This window comes from Leptonychotes weddellii, chromosome 15 (genome assembly GCF_054177405.1).
Source record: "Leptonychotes weddellii isolate Sample4059 chromosome 15, ASM5417740v2, whole genome shotgun sequence".
NCBI lineage: Eukaryota > Metazoa > Chordata > Mammalia > Carnivora > Phocidae > Leptonychotes > Leptonychotes weddellii.
In genome coordinates, this window is record NC_138383.1 from 11,406,945 (window position 1) to 11,431,690 (window position 24,746).

Genomic DNA, 24,746 nt, shown 5'->3' on the forward strand with positions numbered 1-24,746 from the left:
AATAAATAAATAAAATCTTAAAAAAAAAAAAAAGAGTAGCAGCAGCAGGGATGCCTTCATCAAGCATCAGAGACAAGAAGTGAGAATAACAGCATCCTCACAGCTACATGCACTTAGAAATAAATGATGCACAGCGCATAGTAACTTAGTAACATACAGAGCACACATGAGACCCACCCTAGAGTCCTTCATTAATATTGGGGAAGAAATGGCTGGAATCAGAGTCTATTCAGGGACCTCAAGAGTAAAATCAGATAAACACTCTTTTGTGATTGTTGCAGTATAGCCCCAAGCTTATGTGGCCTGAAAAATACAGTTTCACGTAAACCTTTTATGGCCAAACACCTATGGCAACCAATTTATAGGCCTTCTATGTCTGGTTATCTTATAAAGCATAATAATTTTTTAGCTCAAAATATATTTATTGAATGCTACTAGGTGTCATTGAACATCTAGTATATATCTTCAGGAAATAATTCCTCTACCAGGAATGCTCTAACACCTTGCTTTTCACCTTAGCTTAAAGGTCACTTAAAAATAGAGACCTTCATTGATTCTTTTTTTTTTTTAAGATTTTATTTATTTGACAGAGAGAGCACAAGCAGAGGAAGAGAGGGAGAAGCAGGCTCCCTGCTGAGCAAGGAGCCCAATGTGGGACTCAATCCCAGGACCCTGGGATCATGACCCGGGCCAAAGGTAGCCGCTTAACCGACTGAGCCACTCAGGCATCCTGCCTTCATTGATTCTTAATCCACCCCTTATTCTCTTTCAAAACCCCTTGTTCCTTTTCTCCATTGCATTTATCAAAATTTGTAATCAATTACTAATGGATATTAACAATCTTTTTCAAATATTTGTAGGCCCCATAAGCACAGGAACCATATATGCTGTGTTTACCATTGTAGACCCAGCATCTTGCAGAGTACCTGCCACTTAGAGGCAATCCATAAATGTTTATTGAATCAAAGAATGAAGGCAGATGGGTCTTTTGTGCTTTTCTCCGCACCTGTGGTAGAACATGGCCACCCTTAACTTCCTAGTTTACAAAGCTTCCATTCAGGAGGCCCGGAAGACTAACTTTTCTGTATCCAAATTTCTTTCTGGGAGAGTGCACCTGATTGGTCTAATTTGAATCAAGCGAGACTGCTTAATCAAATCAGCTGTGGTTAGGAGATGGGGCATCCCACTGTATAAACATGACCGTATTAGCTCACCTTTGTGCTGAAGGACAGGAATTGGGATTCCTTTCTCAGAGAAGAGGACTAAGGAGTTACTGCAAATGGTTCCAACTTCAACAAAGCTTCAGGAGTTGTGAGAACAAACTTGAGTTTCCACCCTCCAAACGTTTAAAATATAGTAGGAGGTAATAAGACAAACACCAAATAACCACATTTGGAGTCAGATTATGTCACCTGGCTTAAAAGGTATATAAATAATATGTTATGGGAATAGAGGGAAGATAAAGCAAACACTATATAGTGATTATAAAGTCAGGATATGAAAATATATACTCAACCTTGTTTTAGCTTTGGCTTTAGAAAGGTATTGAAATTGAAACATTATTCCCATTGAAAATATTGTTTCAAAAAATACATATTATTTCCTATCAGCTACAAATGATTTTTAAATGAAAGAAGTTTGTTTTAAAAACAAGTAACATTTTACCTCAATTTTTAAAAATCCAATGGTAACACAGTTGGTAATAGAGTATGAACATGATAGTAAAAACATAACCGTAAAATGTAAATTGTTTTTCTTTCCTGTGTGGGAAGTTGATTATGCTATACTTCTCATGTTGAAAGCTATCTGTTTCTTTTCAAAATTAAACTTAAAACTGAGAGATTAGTCTAGATAATACTGAACCTTGTGAATTCAATTATTCCCTACATAAGACATGGGAAAATGTGACCTTTTGCTAATTAGGAAGATAATAATTATTCATACATAGTTTGAACTGGGCCTGCATTTTGTTGTATTAAATCTGATAAACTCTGTATTTTAAACTCCTGCTCTATAAAATTATAGTAAGTATAGCACAGGCCTGGACGTTACCTCCATTTTGTTTAAGCCACTGTCATTTGAATTTCCTGTCTTATTACTCAAATGTAAACCTGATTACAGTAAGTTACATCTCTTAACTTTAAGTTACATGCATATAAAACTTACATATTTCCTAAAGGCATTCTTTTGATACCTTAATTGCCCTAAAGATTCATACCAAAAGTAGAAGTCTGTACTAATAAATACAAAATGTGAGTTCCAAAATATGATTATTCCATTTTACATAATTGCCAGACACACAAAGAAAGGAAAATGTGTAAGACTACAAGTCAAATGTGGACAGCGATTCTCTAGGTGAAGCAATTAAAGATATTTTAAGTTCTGTCAATTTTACTTTCTAAATATCCTCAAATCTCTCCAAAAACAGCACTATTTTGGAAAAATTGACTCAGACACAACATTTTGAAATTTACTCTTTCTTCCCTAAAACTTTTTTGAGTCAGGGCTTCAACAACTTCAATGTGAATTTATGCGGTCATTTGAAGAACTGTGAATAATAAACATATAAAAAAGAAAGTACAATACCTAAGAACAAATGTTAGTGACTTTGGATCACTGCAATGGATTATCAGGCAGTTATTCCTCTTACTATCAATAGTAATAGGGGCGCCTGGGGGGCTCAGTCATTTGAGCATCTGCCTTCAGCTCAGTTCATGATCCCAGAGTCCTGGGATCTGGTCCCACATCAGACTCCTTGCTCAGCAGGGAGCCTGCTTCTCCCTCTCCCTCTGCTACTCCCCCTGCTTGTGCTCTCTCTCTCTCTCTCTCTCTCTGTGTGTGTCAAATAAATAAATAAATAAAATCTTTAAAAAAACAAAAAGAATAATCAAAAGTTGGGAAGCCTGGGTGGCTCAGTCAGTTAAGCGTTTGCCTTTGGCTCACGCCATGATCCCAGGATCCTGGGATTCAATCTCACACTGGGCTCCTTGCTCAGCGGGGAGCCTGCTTCTCCCTCTGCCTCTGCCTCTGCTCACGCTCTCTCTCTCTCTCCCCCCATCTCTCAAATAAATAAAATCTTTAAAAATAATAATAATCAAAAGTTTCCTGTAAAGAGAAATGAAACTGTTCTTCCTAGACTGAGACTTTTGAATTCTTTTTTTTAATCAGATTATAAAATTTTAATGGTATTACAGGGAAATTGGAAGACACTGAAAGGTTTCAAGAAGAAAATAAAAAATTATGTGTAATCCTATCATTAAAGACTAAGCACTATTAATAATTGCATATATTTCCTCAAATCATGTATGTGTGTGTGTGTGTGAGTCTGCATGTGTAATTATTCTACTGTCTCCTTATTGCTCCATCCTTTCGATGCAACAAAATTTGCTTAATTATGCTCCTGTGATTGGATATGTAAGTTATTAGCAATTTTTGGCTCTTATAAATAATATTACAATAAATATATTTTAATACGTACATCTTGAAGTTTCAGCTATCTCCATAAAAGATATTCCTATGGGCATAAAAAATTAAGGCTTTTGATCAGTACTGTCAAATTTCTTTCTAGGATTTGCAATCCCACCCAATGGTCCGTGAGAGTGGCTGTCTCACATTAACAATTTTTCTAATCTGTGCTAACTGTATATAAAAACAATCCTCTTTAATTTGCATTTTCCACTATTAGAAACATTGAAATATTTTTAAAATCTCAATTAGTTTTTTCCTTTTATTCATTTGCAAAGGATCTCTTTAGCCCTTTGTCCATTTTTCTAGAATTTGGCATGATGTACATAACTTCCATATTTTGATTTATTGTTTCAAAACCAGCATGGCTCTGTACACAGTATTTAGCATGGGCTGATATTCTAACTAATCAAATTTCAGTTGATTCACCATTTTGCATTATCAAGATACTCTGTATCATTAGAATGAAATAATTGAATGACTCTCGGCTATCTAAATGGAAAGCAATTTATAAATACCAAGAATATTTACTATTATGTAAACACATTAGAGGTAGATATCCAAAATAATCCTGCAGCCAGCAAATTCCTTAAATTGGATAGGAAATGATTCAGAACTTCCTATTTCCAGGTCATAAAATATAAATTATAGGACAAAAAATAGAAGCAGTATAAAGAGAGCAGGAACAGAATTGTGAGGCATATTTTCTTTTCTTCACTAATAAAAAAAAGAAGAAAAAGAGAGTTACTACCTTTAACACAATGATGCTGGATTCCATCCTTACGCTGGAACTAAGCTGCACTCAGTGTTCAGCGTTCTATCCCTATCCCTGTGGCTTGCTCTATCCTGCCCTCTTGGGCAATCCATACTGGAGCTATCAACAGAGAGAAACGGCTCTTCTCCCCTTCAGTAATATGCATATGCCCTAGTCAGCATGCATACCAACTGGCAACCACTTGCCAGGGTACATTATAGCCTCACCTACACAGAAATCTCTCCACTAATGTTTCAGCACTCCTCCCTAGGCTGTGAAATTCTAACTCCAGATTTCAGTCATTTCGACAAAGCCACCGGGAAAATTCATAGCTAAATTAGCAGCGTGAGAATGGTAGAAAAGACATAATTCTGAAGTTTGGATAACTGTCACTAGCTTTGTGACTCAGGTCAACGAAGTGACATAACCTCCCTGAGCTTGAGTTTCTTTACCTTCCCGATGGCATAATTGGGAAAATAAAATTAACAAAGGTGAGATATATGGAAAACTACCCGATGCTTGATACAAGGAGACTTGGATATCTTTTCATTCCCAACTGTTTTTGCAAACACTTTTTAAAAGTAATAGATGCCACTAGGAGGCAGCATTTGCCCACAAAGAACTATTTCTCTCACACACCCACACATTCGTGTACAAGCATACATTGCGTATTTGCACACACACTCACACACACATGTTCATGTCAACCCATACATCTCACATTCACACACACACATTCATGTACACACATACATCACACATCCGCGCACACACTTGCACGCATCCCAGGTGATTTTCTCCTTTCTCTATTTCTTGTATCTTTTTAAACTTTCACTTAGGGTTTAAGGTGGGGAATGACCCTCTGGGTAGATGGGAAATTTCACTGATGAATATCTGTTATTGAGTTTGGGGCCTCAGAAATGAGACCCTATATATTGAAAGATTGATCAATGCCTTAGAAATGAAAGAATTCATCTTTATGCTCTAAACCTCTTGCAGATATATAGGACAGCATGAGAGAAAAGCTAAAACATGGACAGCTTTGCATGTAGAAGCTTAACCAGCCATAATCAAAGAGAAGAAAGCTGATCATTGGGAGGCACAGCCGGGGACCTCCTCATCTTGAAAGAAGTCCTCCTTGGCCATATGCTGCTTATAGCGTTGGTTGGATCTGCAGTTGCTAGTTACTTACTATCACATAACATGGGAAGACAAATCCAGCCATGCTAAAATATAGGATGATAACAAGCTCCTGAGCCAGTTTCACTCTTTCTCCATCTGACTGCCTGTGGGAGGAGGAAGGAAGTACTTCCTGGTCTGTCAGCTGTCAGGGGAGATAACTACACACCTACGGGGGAGGAGATAGCTGAATTTTAATGCTGGGCAACCTGATGACCTAAGCTTTTAAGAAGAAAAACATTTGGGAAAGAGAATCTACCTACGTCACTAAATGGACCACATAATCATGAAATAGAGGGCTGCAATTGGGCAGTTTCTACTGATGGGGCCCTCTAATCCAAATTGCCAAAGTAGCAGATTTTTCTTTCTATGAAAATATCATCAAATTAGAAGACTTGGTACTATGGCCTAAGCTTCAAAGTCTATTTTGATTAATTTTTCAGGGATCCAAGCCTATCCAGCAGCCTGAAATGCCTTCCAATGAATGAAATGGTGCAAAAGGCCATCCTCAACAAAGCTACCATGTTCTAGGAGCTTCTTTGTGGATCAGGTTAAGGGAATAGGAGGTAGAGAGGTACTGTAGGTTTAAAATAGGAGTGCTGGGCTCAGGAACCTTTGGCACTGTGAACACCTGATGCTATGAACAACAAGCATGAAGCTACAGTTATCAAAAAGTGTGGTATTGGCAAAATAATAGACACATAGGTCAGTGGAATAGAACAGAGAGCCCAGAAATAGACCACCATGAATACAGTCCACTGATCTTTGATAAAGAAGCAAAAGCAATTCAAAGGAGCAAAGATAGTCTTTTCAATAAATGGTGCTAGAACAACTGGACATCCATATGCAAAAATATTAAGCTAGAACACAGACCTTACATCATCACAAAAATTAACTTAAAATAGATCATAGACCTAAATGTAAAATTAAAAACTGTAAAACTCCTAGAAGATAACACAGAAGCAAATCTAGATGGGTATGGCAATGTCTTTTTTAGATACAATGCCAAAGACACGATCCATGAAATAAATCATTGATAAGCTGGACTTCATTAAATCTGCTCTGCGAAAGACACTATCAAAAAGAATGAGAAGACAAGCCACAGACTTGGAGGAAATGTTTGCAAAAGACGTATCTGAGGAAAGATTGTTATCCAAAATATACAAAGAACTGCTAAAACTTAACAATAAGCAACCCAACTAAAAAAAATTGGGCCAATGGCTTTAACAGACACCTCACCAAAGCAGATATATGGATGGCAAATAAGCATATGAAAAGATGCTCCACATCAGGGGAATTCAAACTGAAACAATGAGGTACCACTACACACCCATTAGAATGGCCAAAATCCAGAACACCGTCAACATCAAATGCTGACAAAGATGTGGAGCAATAGGACTTCTCATTCATTCCTGGTGAGCGAGCAAAATGGAACAGCCACTTTGGAAGGCAGTTTAGTGGTTTCTTACAAAACTAAACACAGTCTAGATGAAATAGGTAAAGGTGGCCAAAACTTACTTCCAGTAATACAATACATACTTCCAGTTGTAAAATAAACTAAGTCCTGGGGATGTAATGTACAGCATGGTGATTATAGTTAATAATACTCTACTGTATAGTATATTTGAAAGTTGCTAAGAGAGCAGATCTTAAAAGTTCTCATCACAAGAAAAAATTGTAACTGTGTGGTGATGGATGTTAACTATATTTATTGTGGTGATCATTTCATAATATATATGTCTCAAATCATTATGTTGAACATGAAATTAATATAATGTTATATGTCAATTACATCTCAGTAACAACAAACATATTCTTACCATATGATCCAGCAGTCATGCTCCTTGATAGTTACCCAAAGAAGCTGAAAACTTATATTCACACAAGAATCTGCACACAGATCTTTATAGCAGCTTTATTCATAATCACCCAAACCTGGAAGCAACCAAGATGTCCTGCAGAACACAGAGGACTTTGAAGGCAGTGAAAATACTCTCTACAATGGATATATGTCATTATACTTTTGTTCAGATCCATAGAATAGACAACACCAAGAGTAAATCCTAGGGTAAACTTGGGGTGATGTGTCAGTGTAGGTTTATCTTTGGCTAAAAATGTAGCACTTTGGTAAGTGATGTTGATAATGGCTAGGCTCTGCATGGGTGAGGGTGGGCGGTATATGTGAACTCTCTGTACTTTCCTCTAAATTTTGTTGTAAACCTAACACTGCTCTAGAAAAATAACAAAGCCTTAAAAAATAAATGGTATGGCAATTTTAAATATACAATACGTGTTCTTGTTTTGTTTTGTTTGATGTGTGTGGGTTTGTTTGTTTTTTTTTTAATGTTGTTTATGTCCTTTCAACATCAAGATGTCCCAAATCTTTCTTGAAAGCAGGCGTGGCAGGGCACACAGGGTGTGAAAATATTGAAAAGCTTTTATGCCAATTGATAGATAGCTGTTGCCCCAAATCTCTGAGTACCAGCCACAAGGCCAACAGCTCTTCCCGTAAGACCTCTTGCCTGCTTTCACCAGTCTAACTAAAGGGTAATGCCTGATACATCAGGAGGCTTTCAGCCCCAACTCCCCACCCCAGGTCCCAGTCCAAGATGGCCATCCATTCTGATTGGCCCCATATCCTATTGATTATACCCTTGAGATAGGTCATAGGTAATAAATACTTAAGTAAATAATCCCCCATTGGGTATGTTCGTTCATTGGGTATAAGCTGGATTATAGGACTTAAAAAACTCTGGATTATATCTCAGTTGATCCAAGTAGGTAATGGCCTTGTGAAAGAACAGGAAAGCTTAATTGTGAGTTTTTATGAAAAGGCCCTCAAAGATTGAGCAAAAGGCCTTGGAGCTCAGGGCTACATTAGAAAGGGTCCCAATAACTACTCACCAGATGCCCAAGAAAATCATCACTGACTTTCACTGCTCCAGAGCCCTGTTCAAGTGAGCTGAGGGACAGTGAGCAATTTAACATTTTTTCTATGTATTTTTAAATTTTGAAATAATAAAATTAATTAGGAAAGCGTTTGCAACAAAAAGGAGGATAATAGGAAAATATATTCTCTCTTTCCTGGAGCAAACCTTGCAATCATGTCTGGAGCAGGGGGAGATGCTCTAAAATTTTTACTGCCATCTTTTCATTCCTAGACCTGTTACATGGGATGAGGGGGGAGGGGCCGTTTTATTTTTTTATTTTTTATTTTAAAGATTTTTTTTTATTTGTTTGGTTTTTGGGGGGCAGGGGGAGGGGAGGAACAGAAGAAGAGGGAGGGAGAATCTCCAGCAGACTTGGGCTGAGTATGGAGCAGGGCTCAATCTCACGACCCTGAGATTATGACCTGAACTGCAATCAAGAGTCAGACACTTAACCAACTGAGCCACCCAGGTGCCCCAGGAGGTCCATTTAAAAAATAATATGTAGCAAGTTAAAGAAAACAGTGGATCTAAAGCTTTGTGCTGAGAGAGGAAGTCCAGAGCGGATGGCTCTTTTGCTCAGCAAAATCCCCAAATAGGGCTTTTTGGTTTACAAAGGGGAGGTATCAAATGGTCTCAAACCCAAGCCCCAATACCCAGAGAGAGGGGGAGGGAGAGACAATACAGAAAGGAAGGACTGAGGAAGAAAAAGTAAAATTGTTTTTTAAGGCTAAGTAATGGGAATGTGGAGCTTTTGAATGACCACCTGAGAGGGAAGGAAAGGAGGAACAGAGAAACATTTGGGAACAGAGATCTGGCCCCCACCCTGGGCAAGCAGATCAAATCCTAATGAAATATCATCAGTGAGGGAATTTTGGGGAGACAGATTTCAAGAGTAGTGATGGGTACTATTTGTAGAGCTGGCAAACAGAAACAGCTTTTCCAGTACTTTTATAAAAACAGGGAACATAAAAAAATAAAAAATAATTAAAAATTAAAATAAAATAAAATAAAAATAAAAACAGGAAAAAAAGATGGGACAGTAGCTGGAAAAAGATGTCAGGCAACAGGAAGGGTTTTTGTAAAGGGTAATATTACCATATATTTCTACACTGATAGAAATGGTCCAATAGGAAGAAAAAGAAATAAAAATGGAAGATCATTCATGGCAGGAGCAAAATCCTTAAGTAGCAGAGAGAAGATGGGATCCAGTGCATAAGGTTTGCCCTTAGATGGAAACTGGGTTTATCCACTGCAACAAGACAGAGGGCAGAGAATATGGAACAGGTACTGCTAAGTTGACAGATTTGGTCATGGGAAGATTTTTTATTTTATTTGTTTTTTTAAAGATTTATTTAGAGAGAGAATGCACGAGTGGGAGGGAGGAGCAGAGGGAGAGGGAGAGAGAGAATCTCCAGCGCACTCCCCACTGGGGCTTGATCCCCAGACCCTGAGATCACAACCTGTGCCAAAATCAAGGGTCGTCTGCTTAACCAACTGAGCCATCCAGGCGCCCCATGGGAAGGTCTTTAAAAGGTCTTTTCTCTTTTCTTGGTGCAATAGGAGCAGGATGATCAGGTGAGCGTGAGGGGAGAGAAGGTGGCTTGAGGACGGTTGAGAAGAGAAGTAGCCACCTTGGAGAGGAGAGGAGTGTATAAATCAGAGAAATATGGTAAGCCAGGCAGAGCTGAGGGCTCATGTGATGGTTCTCTGGACCATTCTATGAAATATACTGCAGTTGGTTGAGGCAAAAGCATTTGAGAGTAGAACAAGGGAGAGGCGAACTGAGTTACCTGGATAACTGTGTACCCTTTCCATTCCACAGCCATGAAATGACCATGTTCCACGTATTTGGGTTTCTTAACCAGCTAACATAACTAAAAGTAAGCTACCACGCCGCAACGACAGAGGGAAAAAATTCAGTCACTTTATTTTTCCACTTCCGTTATGTTCCTTGGACAAACACTGATTCAAGTGTGGCATTTAATTTTGAATCTGAAAACCAGTTTAGCATGGCTTTACATCTGATGCATCGGTTTTCCAGAAAGCCAGAGTGTTGTGTTCTGTTTGGGAAAAAAAAGGTAAGACACTAAGATAAATGATCATTTCTTAAATTTGCTAAGTAGCTAAGCCAAATCAAATACATTTTACCAACATGTGGGAAAATTTAATTATATGAATAAAACCATTGACTGTGAGGTTTAAGTGATAGGAGAAAACATCAGGGAAATGATAAGGCACTCATTTCCAAGAGAGAAAATAAAAGGTTCTGTATAATTCTGATAGTCAAGATTAAAAGGAAAAAAAAAAACTTGTATCAGCCTTTTATTTATTCTCAGATGCAGTAGCAGTGCTGCATCTGTCTGAAGACTATAAGGAACAATAGCCTGAAGAAATTCATCAACAAAACTCTGTTTGGTTTTTTTAAATTATCCTCTTCTAATATTTTGTGTACTGATTTGTAGGAGGCTACATGCCCTCTGTCAATTTCAGTATTTAACATCTGCCCAGGGGTCTGCTATATTTTGAACAATAACAATTTATCCAGTGCATTTCTAACCATTAGTGATTATAATAACTATCATTGTTTGAACACCTCCTCAGTGGCATGGATCATATTTCTGATCATCAAACCTGTGAAGTAGGTGTGATTCACTAGTTATCATTCCATTCTCTGTCTCTAGCTGGTCACTTCTCAAACCCCTCTCTTCTCTAACCTGCCTGCCCAGGATAGGGCTGTCCACATTCTTGGAACACTTTTTTGGTAAGATTTTACTTATTTATTTGTCAGAGAGAGAGCACAAACAGGGGGGAGCGGCAGGCAGAGGGAGAAGCAGGTTCCCCGCTGAGCAAGGAGACCGACATGGGGCTGGATCCCAAGACTCTGGGATCGTGACCTGAGCCAAAGACAGACACTTAACCAACTGAGCCACCCAGGTGCCCCTCTTGGAACCCTTCTAAACTAAGAGCCAATAGTAGCTTCAGCCTCTGGCTCATTCTTCCTTCATAGTACAAAGATATTTAAACCCTAAACCCGAAAATTTAAAAAGTTAGCAGTTCTAAATGCTGATCATTATACAGTTCTCTATCTCACACAAACATAATCTCATCTTCCTTAAAATATTTTGCTCTAATGAATACTTTGCTCTAATGGGGACTTTTCAAACTCTAGGAGTTGCTGAAGAAAGGGAAAAAATGTTAGAAGATCTATAAACCAATCACCATTACCATGAGTTACTTTGTAATTGGGGTGAGTTCTCTATAATTTGGGACTGAGAGGCAGTAAATATTACTATTATTCAATACTCCATGCAACATTATTATTCTTATTTGAGCTTACTCTGGAATTATACAAGATGGCATAATTCATGTCAATATTCATTGAATAAAACTGCAACCCTGAGTTTTAGGGAAAAAAATTGGAAAGGAAAATGTTAATGCAAGTGGAGAAAATGAATCCGTTTATTGCTTCATCTCACTCTTTTCTCCTGCTCCCCCTCTCTTTTTAAAAATCCAGTGGCCAGGGGCACCTGGGTGGCTTAGTCAGCAGGGAGCCTGCTTCTCCATCTCCTTCTGCCCTTCCCTCCCATTCATGCTTTCTCGCTCTTTCTCTCCGTCTCAAATAAATAAATAAAATCTTTAGAGAAAATCCAGTGGCCAAACTGACATGGCTTCTTATAATGATGAGATATATGTTATAATTCCTGTTTTACTGACAAAGATACAAAGACTTGAAAACTTAAGTCATTTGTAGAAAGTCATTCATTGAGTAAACGTCAAAAATGTACAGTTCAAATTCAAGTACTAAAGCACAGAATTCTGTTTACTAGAAAACATCTTTTTCTTCCATTTTGTAATCAGATGTCTCTATTGAGTTTTATTTTATCATATGTATTTCTTATGCAATTCTAAATAAATATAACTGATTTTATGCAAATAAATAAATAAAGTACTTCTTGTGGTGAGGGGCAAGTGGAAACCTTAGCTAAAAGTACCAGTGTCAGACTCACCCTTGAAGCACTTGGGGATTTCAATGGTGCCATCGATGCACTGAGCATCCTCTGTATAGCTACACTTCTTTTCCTTATTCTTGCAGAAGAAAGAAACTTTTTCACCATGCGGCATTCCATCCTTGAATTTTTCTTGAAGCTTTACTCTCTCTCCTTGGTATAGCACAGTTGCTTTTTTAACAGATAATTTACAAGAAGCTGAAAGAGACAATATTTGTAGTCAAGACTTAGGAGTCCAGTTAGTCTTCTTTAAGGATGATGTAGCATTTGGATCAGTAGATGAGTACACCTGAAACACATTGCTCAAGACAAGAAGATTCCAAGAATGTTCATAGTGAGTAACATCGGTGTCATTGCTAATGGAAGTTCTTTATCAATAGAACACTTAGTCACGGCTTCCAAGATGCCCTTTTCCCCCCTTGTAGTAGCCACTTAAGAAGGTCAAAGCAGAAGCATCAGATTTTAGGCTTCAGTGAAAAAGAACTACGAGATACTGCCATTTCATATAAACCTCCACTGCCCCACTTAGATCCCATTTATTGAGCTAGTGCGTCCATCCACCAGCCACTGTGAGCACTGGCTGATGATAGCTCACAAATGTTCCTTTCTCTGAAAATTGCCCTCAGCCATAAGGGAGCCGTCTCTTCTGGGAGCAAATCAGCCCCCACACCAGGATCAGGGAAGGGAGCAGCCCATAGCCAATGACTGACCAACAAGGGGATACAAAAAGCAGGTCCCTTGCCTTTTGGTGGGATCAACTCTAGGGTAGAATTCATGGTCCAGAGCTCCCAAGGGGATGAAATTGAAACTAGACTCTAGTTGAGACCACCTATTTGTTCAAAACTTAGTTCCTGGATCAGCAGCAGCAGCATCACTTGGGAACTTGATAGAAATGCAAATTCTCAGGTCCTATCCCAGATCTACTGAATCAGAAACTCTGTGTTTAAATAAGCCCTCCAGGTGATTCTGGGGCACAGTGAAGTTTGAGAACCAGTGCCCTACTCGATCCTACCTGCCTCACTTTCTCCTGAGACACTCACTGAATAAATCATCTGCACCTGAATCCCTGTCTCAGGCTCTGCGGTCTAGGGGACCCCAACTAAGACACTAATTATACATCATTTTGCCTGCTGTGCCTAATTTCCTTTTCTGCTTAAACTGCCCAGCCCTGTAGCAACCTGAGCAGAAATATAGTGCTAGGTTATTGTTCTTTGCATAAGCATGACCCCGGGTCAAGGATAAACACCCTAACTCAAAAGGAACCAGTGTTCTCAGGAAAAAATACCAGTTAGTGATGAGTCCTTGGGTTGAGAGGTCCTGGTGTAGAGTCAAGCAAGGTTCGAGGTGAGTGAGCAGGGAAACATGAATGAGAGAGACAATGAGGCCACTGAGATATGGAAAGAGTAGTAATAGGGCCTGGCTTTCGGTTCGAATCCTCAAGACCAGCTGTATTTCATTTCCTCATCTTCAATGTCCATACAAATGCCTGTTGCCTGTTTATGATAAACCCCCATTTCCTTGAACTAGCTTGAATGTGTGATTGGTTTCTGCAACAAGGAGAAGAATCTAGACTAGAACAAAGCAGAAAAGGATGCTCACGGGAAAACAAGTAGAGGAAACCCACACAATTTTCCACCATATCATCAATGCTTACAAAGGATCTGTTTATAGGGTTCTAGAGGGGAGAGGGGTGGGAGGATGGGTTAGCCTGGTGATGGGTATTGAGGAGGGCACATTCTGCATGGAGCACTGGGTGTTATGCACAAACAATGAATCATGGAACACTTCATCTAAAACTAATGATGTAATGTATGGGGATTAACATAAGAATAAAAAAAAAAAAGAAAAGAAAAAAAAAAGGATCTGTTTATTTCCTACAGTTTCATCTCAAACACACTGCTAAGCATGAAGTCCCCCCAAGCACATGTAAGTCCTAAAGTCTTTCACATACAAATAACTGTGAAGCAAGTCTGAGCAACAAGTGGAAAATGATTGGAACAAGAAAATGGCAAGTAAGGGTAATCCACTGGATAAGTTCATGATGTATTAAAACCTCACCCATATTTCATACCTTTACAACTTGGTTGTGCAGACCAATTTCCAAATTTGTTACATTCTACTTCTTGTGGGCCATCCAAGACAAATGTATCATGGCAACCATATGTGGCTTTATCCTTGTAATAAAGTGTTTGTTTTGCAGGATAGTTCACAAACCCATTGTCTGGTCTTGATGGGAATGGGCATTTTACTTCTAAAAAGTGTATTCAATAAGACATATTAGTATAAATAGTAGTGCTGTCCCATAGATATGAAATATTTACATTCCAGTCTCCATTACCCCACTGAGTCACTGGGTGTTCCTGTAGCTGGACTACAATTTCTAGGGACTTAGGGGCTTAATTCTGTCCCCCTTTTCTTATGCCCACAGGACCCTAGATATTAAAAAAGAAACAACACTCTGAAAGTAAATCAATGAGTTACCAAGTTCTTTGGGCTCTCATATAATCACAGCGTATTATTTATTCCAAATTTCATCTCCATGCTGTCTAAAATGGTGGGTTTGAAAGAAGAAAAAAAAAAGCCTGTCTCTTTTAATCAACAAACCATGAAATTAAAACACAAAGACGCCCTCCATGCACACTAGCACACCATTATTGGATTTCAGATGTTAAATTTAATTCTTATGAATGTCTTCATTCTATATGAGAAGCCAGAATGAAATATGAAGGAGAAACATGGTGCTGCTTCCTGGCACCTGAATCTATGAGTCTATAATAATACTTTCAAAATAGTCCACGGAAGAAAAGAAAAGCTTTTTTCTACAGAAGAATGCAAGCTAATCAATATAGAAAAGATAGAAAGTCGCCAGTTTGCCTGAGTCATAATTGACTAAGTTGGGGATCATCAGAGGATGCCAAAATGCCTGCTAGAGAGTAGATAGTCACACCATCTCCAAGTATCACCCACCATTTGCTTTCCAAAAAGGGAAAGAAGATCTGACACAACCCACCTGACCAAGGGCTCAAATGAAGCATGACCAGTGATACCTCCTGATGTGATGGAATGGATTCTTATCAAAATTATTTAGCTTGAATCTAATCACAAGTAAATCATCACCTAGATTCAGATGATGGAATATTCTACAAGACAACTAGCCTGTATTCTTTAAAAATGTCAAGGAGGGGCACCTGAGTGGCTCAGTCAGTTAAGTGCCTGAATCTTTTTTTTTTTTTTAAGATTTTATTTATTTGTTTGACAGAGAGAGAGCACAAGCAGGGGAAGCAGCAGGCAGAGGGAGAGGGAGAAGCAGGCTCCCCGCTGAGCAGGGCACCTGATGTGGGGCTCGACCCCAGGACCCTGGGATCATGACCTGAGCCAAAGACAGATGCTTAACTGACTGAGCCACCCAGGTACCACTAAGAATCCAACTCTTGATTTCGGCTCAGGTTGTGATCTCAGGGTGGAGAGATTGAGCCCCAAGTCGGGCTCCATGCTGGACATGGAGTCTGCTTGGCATTCTCTCTCTCTCTCCCTCTCCTCTGTCCCTCCGCCCTACCCCTCACACATGCTCTCTCTCTAAAAAACAATAGAAATAAATAAAAATAAAAATGTCAAGGAAAGACAACTAAAAAGGCAGGGGATCATCCTTTTTTAAAAAATACTGTATTTATTTATTTGAGAGAGAGAGAGAGACAGAGAGAACGAGCACGAGCAGGGAGAGGAGGAAGGGGCAGCAGCAGAGGGAGAAGCAGGCCCCCTGCTGAGCAGGGAGCCCGATGCGGAACTCGATCCCAGGACCCTGGGATCGTGACCTCAAGCTGAAGGCAGCCGCTTCACCAACTGAGCCTCCTAGGCATCCCACAGGGGATCATTCTTAATCAAAGGAGACTAAGGAGCCATGACGACTAAACCAAATGTGTGATTCTTGACAAGATCCCACGTAAAACAAAACACATGTATAAAGAACACTTTCGCGCCAATTGAGGGGAAATTTCCACATGAAATAAATGTTGTTAATTGTTTATATTATTATAATATTTTAAATCATTATTGTTAATAATTCAAAACACATTAAATGTCTTGTCTACAGGGACAATGTTTTTGTTCTTATGACATTCATGCTGAAGTATTTATGGGTAAGTGTCATGATGTGTACAACTTATTTTCAGATGGTTCAGGAAGAAAAAGCATCTGTCTATGGAAAGAGAGAGAGACAGAGAAAGTCACAACATGTTAACGGTTCATACATGTAGGTGAAAGGTTGAAAAAAAAAAAAAGAACCTACTGCTTAGGACTTGAGAGAATTAAATGAGATGAGATGACACATATACAGCAGGAGACCAGTACCTGGCCCAGAGTTTAAGTCCCGCAGAAGGTGCTAGGTAATATTATTGGTAGTTTCCCCAGGCTAAAAAGCATTTATTCTTTGAATCATTCAAGAGTTATCTGCAATATCTACTACAGGAGAAAGTAGCAGTCCTTAGTATAACTCCTTGTGTGCATGATAAAGTCTATAATTTGTCTACTTGTTCTGCAGTTGACAAATTCAAAGATAACAATGATAGATCAAATTAAAAGAGGAAGGGGGCACCTAGGTGGCTCAGTTGGTCAAGTGTCCCACTCCTGATTTTGGCTTAGGTCATGATCTCGGGGGCATGGGATTGAGCCTCACTTCAGGCTCTGTGCTGGGCATGGAGCCTGCTTAAGATTTTCTCCCTCTCCTTCTCCTTCTCTCTCTGCCCCTCCCCACCCCACGAGCACACACATGCTCTCTCTAAAAAATAAAAATAAATAGAAGAGGAAGAATTTTCATAATTTTTAAAATCAAATATTCTTGTGATTCTTAAATTTAGGTGGACTATAGAAGCTTGGGACAATCTGACTACAGCCCAGTTTTTCACCCTCATCTCCTAGGATGTCCCAATTTAATCCTGGCTTCTCTCAACCAACCTCACCACCATATTCGACTGTCCATGCACACACCCTGTTCTCCCATGCTTCCCTGACTTTCCATGCCTTCCCCTCATTCTCCACTTCTCCTCTTCTGGGAAGCTCTCCCAGGCACCTCCAAACAGTTCATTGCATTATATATAATTCTCCTGAGGTCAGAAGCCAAGTCTCGTTCATCTGGTATCCCCAATACCTAGCACACTGCCTGGCACATGGTAGATGCCAATAAACATTTGTTGAACAAGGCCATTGGAAACACTCGATGACAGTGGAATTTTCCATAGTTCTTAAAAATGGGATTCTACACTGTCATAATAGCTTTGTCTTGTCCTTGCACCTACCTCTGCATTCTGGTAACGTAGTCCAATTTCCATGTGCTGTGCAGGTAATTGTATCATTTCCAAACATGGCATAGTGTGGCAAACATTCGAAGACAGCCTTGTTTCCATAGACGGAGTGGTTTTTAGCCAATGGCTTGTAATCACTAAGGGTTGCAAACTTAGGAATGGGTGGTAGAGGGCAAGTTACAGCTGGAAAAAGAAAGAATGATCACTTTTATGAAATAGTTGAGTCTTTTAAAAATGCTCTTTCCAGAAAGGAAAAAACAAAAAAACAAAGATTAACTTGAGAAAATCCAAAATTGGATCAAATACCAGGGTAAAAACAGTCCCTTAAAGAAGTCACAGAAGAAAATATGATCTGAAAACCAGATGTCTGAACCAGTGAAAAGATTGAAAAATGAAGTAAGTCTAAGTCTTGTCACCATAAATTTGCCTGATACAATGACATAATGCATAGGTCTCCATCAGTCTGTGATCCAAATGCTAGATATTTCTGGAAGTCAGAATTGGTGGAGGACCATCCTACAATAATTGCTCATAATAGCACTTGGTACAAAGTCTTTTGCGACATCTACGTTCCACTGCTGGCTTACGTTGGTTTGTTCCCATTGAATATCTCCTGCTTCTGCACTCTGAATGCATGGAGCTTACACAAGTAACTTTATGTGGAAACAGTCTGGGTTGTCATCCTGAGCGGACTAATACGGGGTTTCAATAAGTCCAGGGAGAGTTATACTAATGTAAAGGAAGTGAGTGAATGTGATTTCATCTGAATTATTTAGATCCTTGCTACTCCAAGTGGGATCTGTGAGACCCCAGCAGGGGCCTTACTTGGAAGCTTACTAGAAATGCAGCAGCTCAGACCCCACCCCAGAGCCGTGGATCAGAATCTGCATCTTAACGAGATGCCCAGGTGATTCACAGTACTTTAAAGTATGAGAAGCATTGATTTAGATTAGACTGAAGTGAAAGCGGATCTTCTCTTTGTAACCAAGAAGCAAAAGTGACTACATAGTTGATATAAATCTGCTTCCAAGGGAAACTATAGGAACAGTGGTGATTTTTACTGCTGAGTAAACTCTAATTTAGCCTTAAAAACCTTTGTTTTGGTAGTTCAGCTTTTCTTAAACCATCACTGATTTGAAATTGCTTGACTTTTTCACTGACTCTTGCTAGGACAGACCTCACTGAAATGTTAAAAAACCATAACCATGATTGTAATGCATGGGCCTCCTGGTCGAAGATTGGACTCCCGTGAATCACAATCAGAACATCCCTCCCTATATCAGCAATGCCCAGAGCTGCCCCTGACTGCATGGCTCAGGGTCCCCGGAATAAGCCAGCAGTGTTTGGGGGAACAATCCCACTCCACTCCTATGAGGCAAGGCCCTTTGATGGAGCCTAAGGTCACTGTGAAGGTTACTTTCCTATGTCCCTCATTACTAGACACACTTGCTGAGGGCAGGCAGAAGTCTCTTTCAGCCATATAGCCTCAGTGCTGAGAACAGGATATGACACACATTAGGTTCTCAATATGCATAAATGTATAAACGAATGTATAAATGTATGAATGTATGTATAAATGTATAAATGAATGAATGAGGTCCCAGAGTAGGAGGAAGATGTTTGATCTCAGTTACCAGTTTTTCTAGTCCAGTGATGGCAGTCCCTGATTGACCAATGCCACACGTAGCCTGTCAAAAACTGAGAGAATGATGGAATGACTAAGCCCAGATATCACTGGTTCCACCAAGTGGTGGATACAAATGTGTTCATGAGTTGAATGCTTTCCTTCTGTCCTTCCAAAAGGGTTGTTGATCCTCCAAGGTAAGATGATATCAGGATGAACACTCCCCATGAGGGTGAGCAACCATCCCAAAGAGTCAGGACTGAGGGATTTCCAGGGCATGGAATGTACAGGGTTAAGACCAGCAAAGTCCCAGGCAAACCAACTAATCGCTCTCCCCAGAACTGGGGACCCACAGACTCACGAGTACAGACAGGAAGGTCAACACTCCATTTTCCTTCCTCGGTACATTGAGCAGAACTACTTCCATTCAGATAAAACCTGCAAAAGGAAAATGTAACCCATCAAGCAGTAGAATAATCCATTGATGGCATCTCAAATGTCTTCTCCACTGAGCATCGCCTCAGGTTCACGCTACTGACTTTTTCCCTATTTTGTAATGCTGCTTTCTTGAGGAGCTAAGCACTCACTTAAGGCTCATCAAATCTCCCAGCCCAGGGCTGCAGGGGACTCACAGAAGAATGAGAAGTTTCCATAGCTGGAGGCATAGAAACCAACCCCCCAAATCTGTCTTTTCCAATCAGCAGGCCAAATTAGCTGCTTCTTACATGGAGCAAAGAAGCATCTCTTCTTCAGGGTCACAAAAGTGAATCAAACTGAGACATGGCTACTATTCATTTCCTGAAACTATTCACTCTACTGACATAAATGGGTAAAAACAATGCAGTATATTTCCATCAAAAATGTAACATTGTCTCCTCGAAGCCAAATGTTTCAAGGCCCTTTGTCATCAGACCCACAAGTTAGTTGGTGTTTCAGATGAAAGGAGTCCATTTCTCCTCAAGTATTTCTTAATTTCCAATCCCAAACAAGAATCCTCAGTAAAATTTTGCCCTAAGGTACAGCTGACCTATGTTGACAATGTCACTGGTGATGTCTTTGCTAATAAGGCAGATGAGCTACATGCTTTCTTGCTGGGGATGCTGCCCTGCATCGTGTGAGGATCAACAGAACTATGTTCTATACCATCACACTCCCAACCTTCGCCAGAGAACTCCCTTCTGGAGACTCCCAGGTCAGTCAATCAAATTAGGTTCATGTCCAAAGCTCAAGTCCAATTCCTAAAGTATTTTAACCTTCATGCCAAGATTTGTCCCAGAGATGATAAAGAATTACCATCCAGTTTTAGTCTTTCCAATGTACCTCCTCAGTTAAGTAATTAACCAGGAGAAGGAAAGTTGGATACAGTAGCAACTTCATATTTTACTAGTTGTTATGGCCTCCATCCCTTCCCCTACCCCAACACCACTGTGGTATAGATTAAAAGCAGGATTACAAATGATTGTATTCAGCAAGTCCAGCCTGAAGGCTAAAAGTAAAATATGTCTTGATGTTTAGCTTAAGGGCACAGAAATATTCTGCCTCTGTTAGCTAGAAGTCCTCACCCGGTGTTACAAGCAAAACTGATTGTGTTAGGATATTCAAAAGTTGTGTAGCGTACAGCTCCATTTTCTAAGATTCCAGCAAAAGGACATACTCTGGCTGTAATTTAAAGATAGAAAGGTAAATTTCAATTTGTAGAATTTTTCATTGAAGTAAAAACATATAAATTCATTTCTATTCTTTGATCCAATAACTCTACTGTTAACTATTCTAAGCAAATAACTCAAAATTAGTCAAATGATATATGCACAAAGGGGCTCATTGCACTGTTACCTCTAATAACAAAAATTGGACAGCCTAAATGTTTACCATCAGGTGATTGTTTTGATCAACTATGGTAAATCAACAGTTGCATTCTTATGCAACCAACAAAGTATGAATTATGAAGACTATGGAGACACAGTCAATATGTATGCTATGCTGATGAATATAGAAAAATACAAAATGGTACCTACTCTCTGCAATGATGCAAAAATATACATGTGGAAAGTAACTTGAAAAAATGAAATTGTTAGTATTCCAGAGTTATGACCAATTTAAAGAAAACTTTTCCCTTATGATGTTATAGCTGTTTTTCATTAAAAATCTTTAGTCCTTTTGAAACAAAAAGCATACTAAAATCACTTGTATGAAATGTATGATTTTCACAAAGGTCATGTTCATATGACCAAAATAACCAGGGCTCAGATAGACCCATATAGTCTTTTTTTTTACTGTTTAACTTCTACATAAAATTGCCAGAAATTCTATTGGGTTGATTGCTCCATATTTGACGTAAAAAGTAATGCTGGCATAATATCATGGAACCATGTACTGAGGAATAAAGAAAAGCAACCATCTACCATAAGGTGATAGCAATAAATCTTTGCTTAAGTTTTTTATATTATATTTATATGTATAAATTATTATAATTTATTTTATAAATTATGGTTATATAATATATACAATTCATATAATTATATTTATTATAAATTATTATAATGTGATAATTCTATTAAATCTGCTTTCATTTTGAGGTCAAGTCCAAAGATCTGATGATTCCTTGTGTTTTACTTTTTTAAGAGTCTCTTTTGGCATCTATCTAAATTTCAGAGTATCTGTACATCTTTTTTTACTTCTGCAGTGTTTCTCTCTCTTTTATCGTAGCAGGTCGCTTTTTTACATCTCTTCTAGTTCTGGGCTATGCTCACCTCCTCCTCTCTAAATAGGACCTATCACCTCTGCTCTCCCCTCCCATGAACACTCCCCCAGGCCCTCTTGTTTCTTCACAGCCCTCCACTCTGTGGCTCCACTGGCCCTCTGTGCCCCAGCATGACAAAGTGGGTTATCCCCCAAGTGTCCCGAATCCCAATGAGGGGAGAGCATGTGAGAGAAGGCACTGACTTACGAGTACACCTCAGGGTGTTGATGGGCCAAAGTCCTGTGAGAGGGCAGGTGAACTGCTTCATCCCACCCCGGGACATGTAGCCCGGACGGCAGGAGTACACGATCTGCTCCCCTGGGTCATAGAATGTTTTTAATGGAACAATGGTGGCAAATGGTAAATCATCTGGTTTGGGACAGGCTGAAATAGAGCACAAAGCAGTTAGTTAAGAAATCTATATTTTTCGGGCATCTGGGTGGCTCAGTTGGTTGAGCGACTGCCTTCGGCTCAGGTCATGAACCTGGAGTCCCGGGATCGAGTCCCACATCGGGCTCCCTGCTCAGCAGAGAGTCTGCTTCTCCCCCTGACCCTCCCCCCTCTCATGCTCTCTCTCTCTATCTCATTCTCTCTCTCAAATAAATAAGTAAAATCTTTAAAAAAAAAAAAAAGAAATCTATATTTTTCTAAAATAAGACGAAATCAGAGAGTGAGACTCTTAACTATCGGAAACAAACTGAGGGTTGCTGGAGGGGAGGCAGATGGGGGGCTGGGGCAACCCAGTGATGGGCATTAAGGAGGGACTTGATGTAATGAGCACCGGGTGTTATATGCAACTGATGAATCACTAAACTCTACCTCTGAAGCTAATAATACACTATATGTTAATTAGTTGATTTTAAATAAAATTTAAAAAAGAAATCTATATTTTCATTTTTAAGCTCTGCTAGCACAAAAATGAAAAAAACTATTTAATGCTACCGATAGTAACTATGCCAAGTTCTGTACCAAATATTTCACATATGCAATATCTCATCTAATCTCCTCCTAACCCTCCTTTGAAGGGTACTATAGTTATCCCCATTTTATAGGTCAATACATCGAGGCCTCAACTGGCTGAACATCTTCGGGAGGAGCTTTAAGCGTGGCAATATTGAAGAATCAGTATCAATCCAGACTCCCCAGCATCCACACTAGAAAGAATTTTAATGATCATTATTGATCCTTGTCATGTACTAGGGGGTTGGATATATTAATTATATTTGCAAAAGCAAAGAGTACTTACTCCGTCCTGCAGTAGCAACATGGCAGAGAAAAATTGAGAACAAGAAGAGCCCCAGAGAAATCATTGTGGATGACTCACACAGACACTACCAAAATGGTTTCCTCTGCTAAAAAGAGGGATGCAAATATAAAAGTGCTTAAACATTAACCTTTTCCCTTGTGTCCTTTTACCTCTGTAAATAGAAGGTAAAATATCACAATTTGAAAGGAACTCTGAGACCTACATTTTTTAATCATTTACTTTCACTTCCGTGGGTTTGTTGTGAAATCTTTGGCAAATGATTTCCATCTTCATAACATTTATTTTAATGGCACAACATGGTCCATTACTGCCTCCGACAGAATCCTGGTGATTCCCAGATTGTCAAGCCTCTACTCCAGACCTCTCATCCTCCATCCTTAGTTTTGTGTATGTAGTGGGTGGAGCATCAGAAGTCTGGAGCATCTGCTTCCCCCACAGTCTTGACATAGGAATTTTGGACCATCTCTGTGTTTCAGTCTCCACACCTCTAAAATGATATTCCAGTTTCCAGATGTATGATTCTAAAGAACATCCACAGGGAAGCATCTAAAACTATAATCCCTAAAAATCCGAGTTCATCATCTTCTCTCAGAAAATGATGATTTCTTCCAGACTTCTGTTTTACTTGCAGTTAGTAACAAGATCATCCTGGGAGCTTCAGGTGCAACCTCAAAGCTATCCTCAAAACCTCAGTCTTCTCACATCAAGTCAACACAATGTCCTGTTCATCGTTCTTAATACTTCTTAGATCTGTCTAGGCAGATTTCTAGATCTGTTTTAGGGATTGGAAAGTTGACACGAAGTTACAAGCTGGGACTCCGAAGAGAACAGAAGTTGAGTAGGAGGAGACAATGGCCAATGCTGATGTTGCTTGGAGGGTTCAGAGAGGACCAGCCATGACTCCCTAGTCGTCTCATGCATCCTTCTCTCTCAGGGACTGAATATACAAGTGGACAATGGTCAGAAAATATATAAAAATAGAACTCTGACCCCTAGTTTCTGTAGCAACCAATCCAGCAAGCCAAATCACAACCTCCATAGCAATCGGCCTAACTTAGGACAAACTAGAGAAAGCCAAATATGTTCTTTAATCAATCACATAGGATGCCCAGCTTCTAGTTAGTCCACTTCCAACGTCCCTATCATACCAACAATGTCCCATCAGGACGTACTTGAAATTTGCCCTTTGTGTCCACAATCAAGTTTGACCACTCCTCTGACTTTGAGTCTCTGCCAAATGCAAATGATGATGGCTGACTCCCTTGTTATGACAAGCTCTGAGTCAATTGCTTTTGCTGGTTCTCATTTGGATGGTCTTTGAGGTCTAAAGTTGTTCAACACACATTAGTTTAAGAAACATTCTTTTCAGGCAGTGATTCTTGAACTTTGCTTCTAATGCACATTGTGTCCTGCGACAAGAGGAAAAGTATGCTTCCACTAGTAGAAAATACCAGTGGCCCTTCCCCCTCTGTGATTAAATCAC

General features: G+C 39.4%; 1 protein-coding gene across 1 annotated transcript; it reads right to left on the reverse strand.

Annotated features, from left to right (window-relative positions):
* Nucleotides 1-10,232: 10,232 nt before the first annotated feature.
* On the reverse strand, nt 10,233-23,352 carry APOH (apolipoprotein H). Its single transcript, XM_006729530.3, has 8 exons — nt 23,243-23,352; nt 22,204-22,380; nt 20,819-20,915; nt 19,618-19,694; nt 17,627-17,815; nt 14,407-14,586; nt 12,336-12,533; nt 10,233-10,388 (listed from the first exon to the last, which is right to left on the reverse strand). Exons 1-8 carry the CDS (start codon nt 23,304-23,306, stop codon nt 10,333-10,335), a joined length of 1,038 nt encoding a protein of 345 aa, XP_006729593.2. The 5' UTR covers nt 23,307-23,352; the 3' UTR covers nt 10,233-10,332.
* Nucleotides 23,353-24,746: the final 1,394 nt, after the last annotated feature.

Bases quoted from the DNA above. Each gene is read 5' to 3' on its own strand.
- APOH (XM_006729530.3), bottom strand. From the start codon at position 23,306: ATGATTTCTCTGGGGCTCTTCTTGTTCTCAATTTTTCTCTGCCATGTT. The intron at 20,916-22,203 runs GTAAGTCAGTGC...TTTAAATTACAG, and splicing joins CAACACCCTGAGGTGTACTC to CCAGAGTATGTCCTTTTGCT. The intron at 10,389-12,335 runs GTGAGTCTGACA...TTTCCCAAACAG, and splicing joins AATCCCCAAGTGCTTCAAGG to AACACAACACTCTGGCTTTC.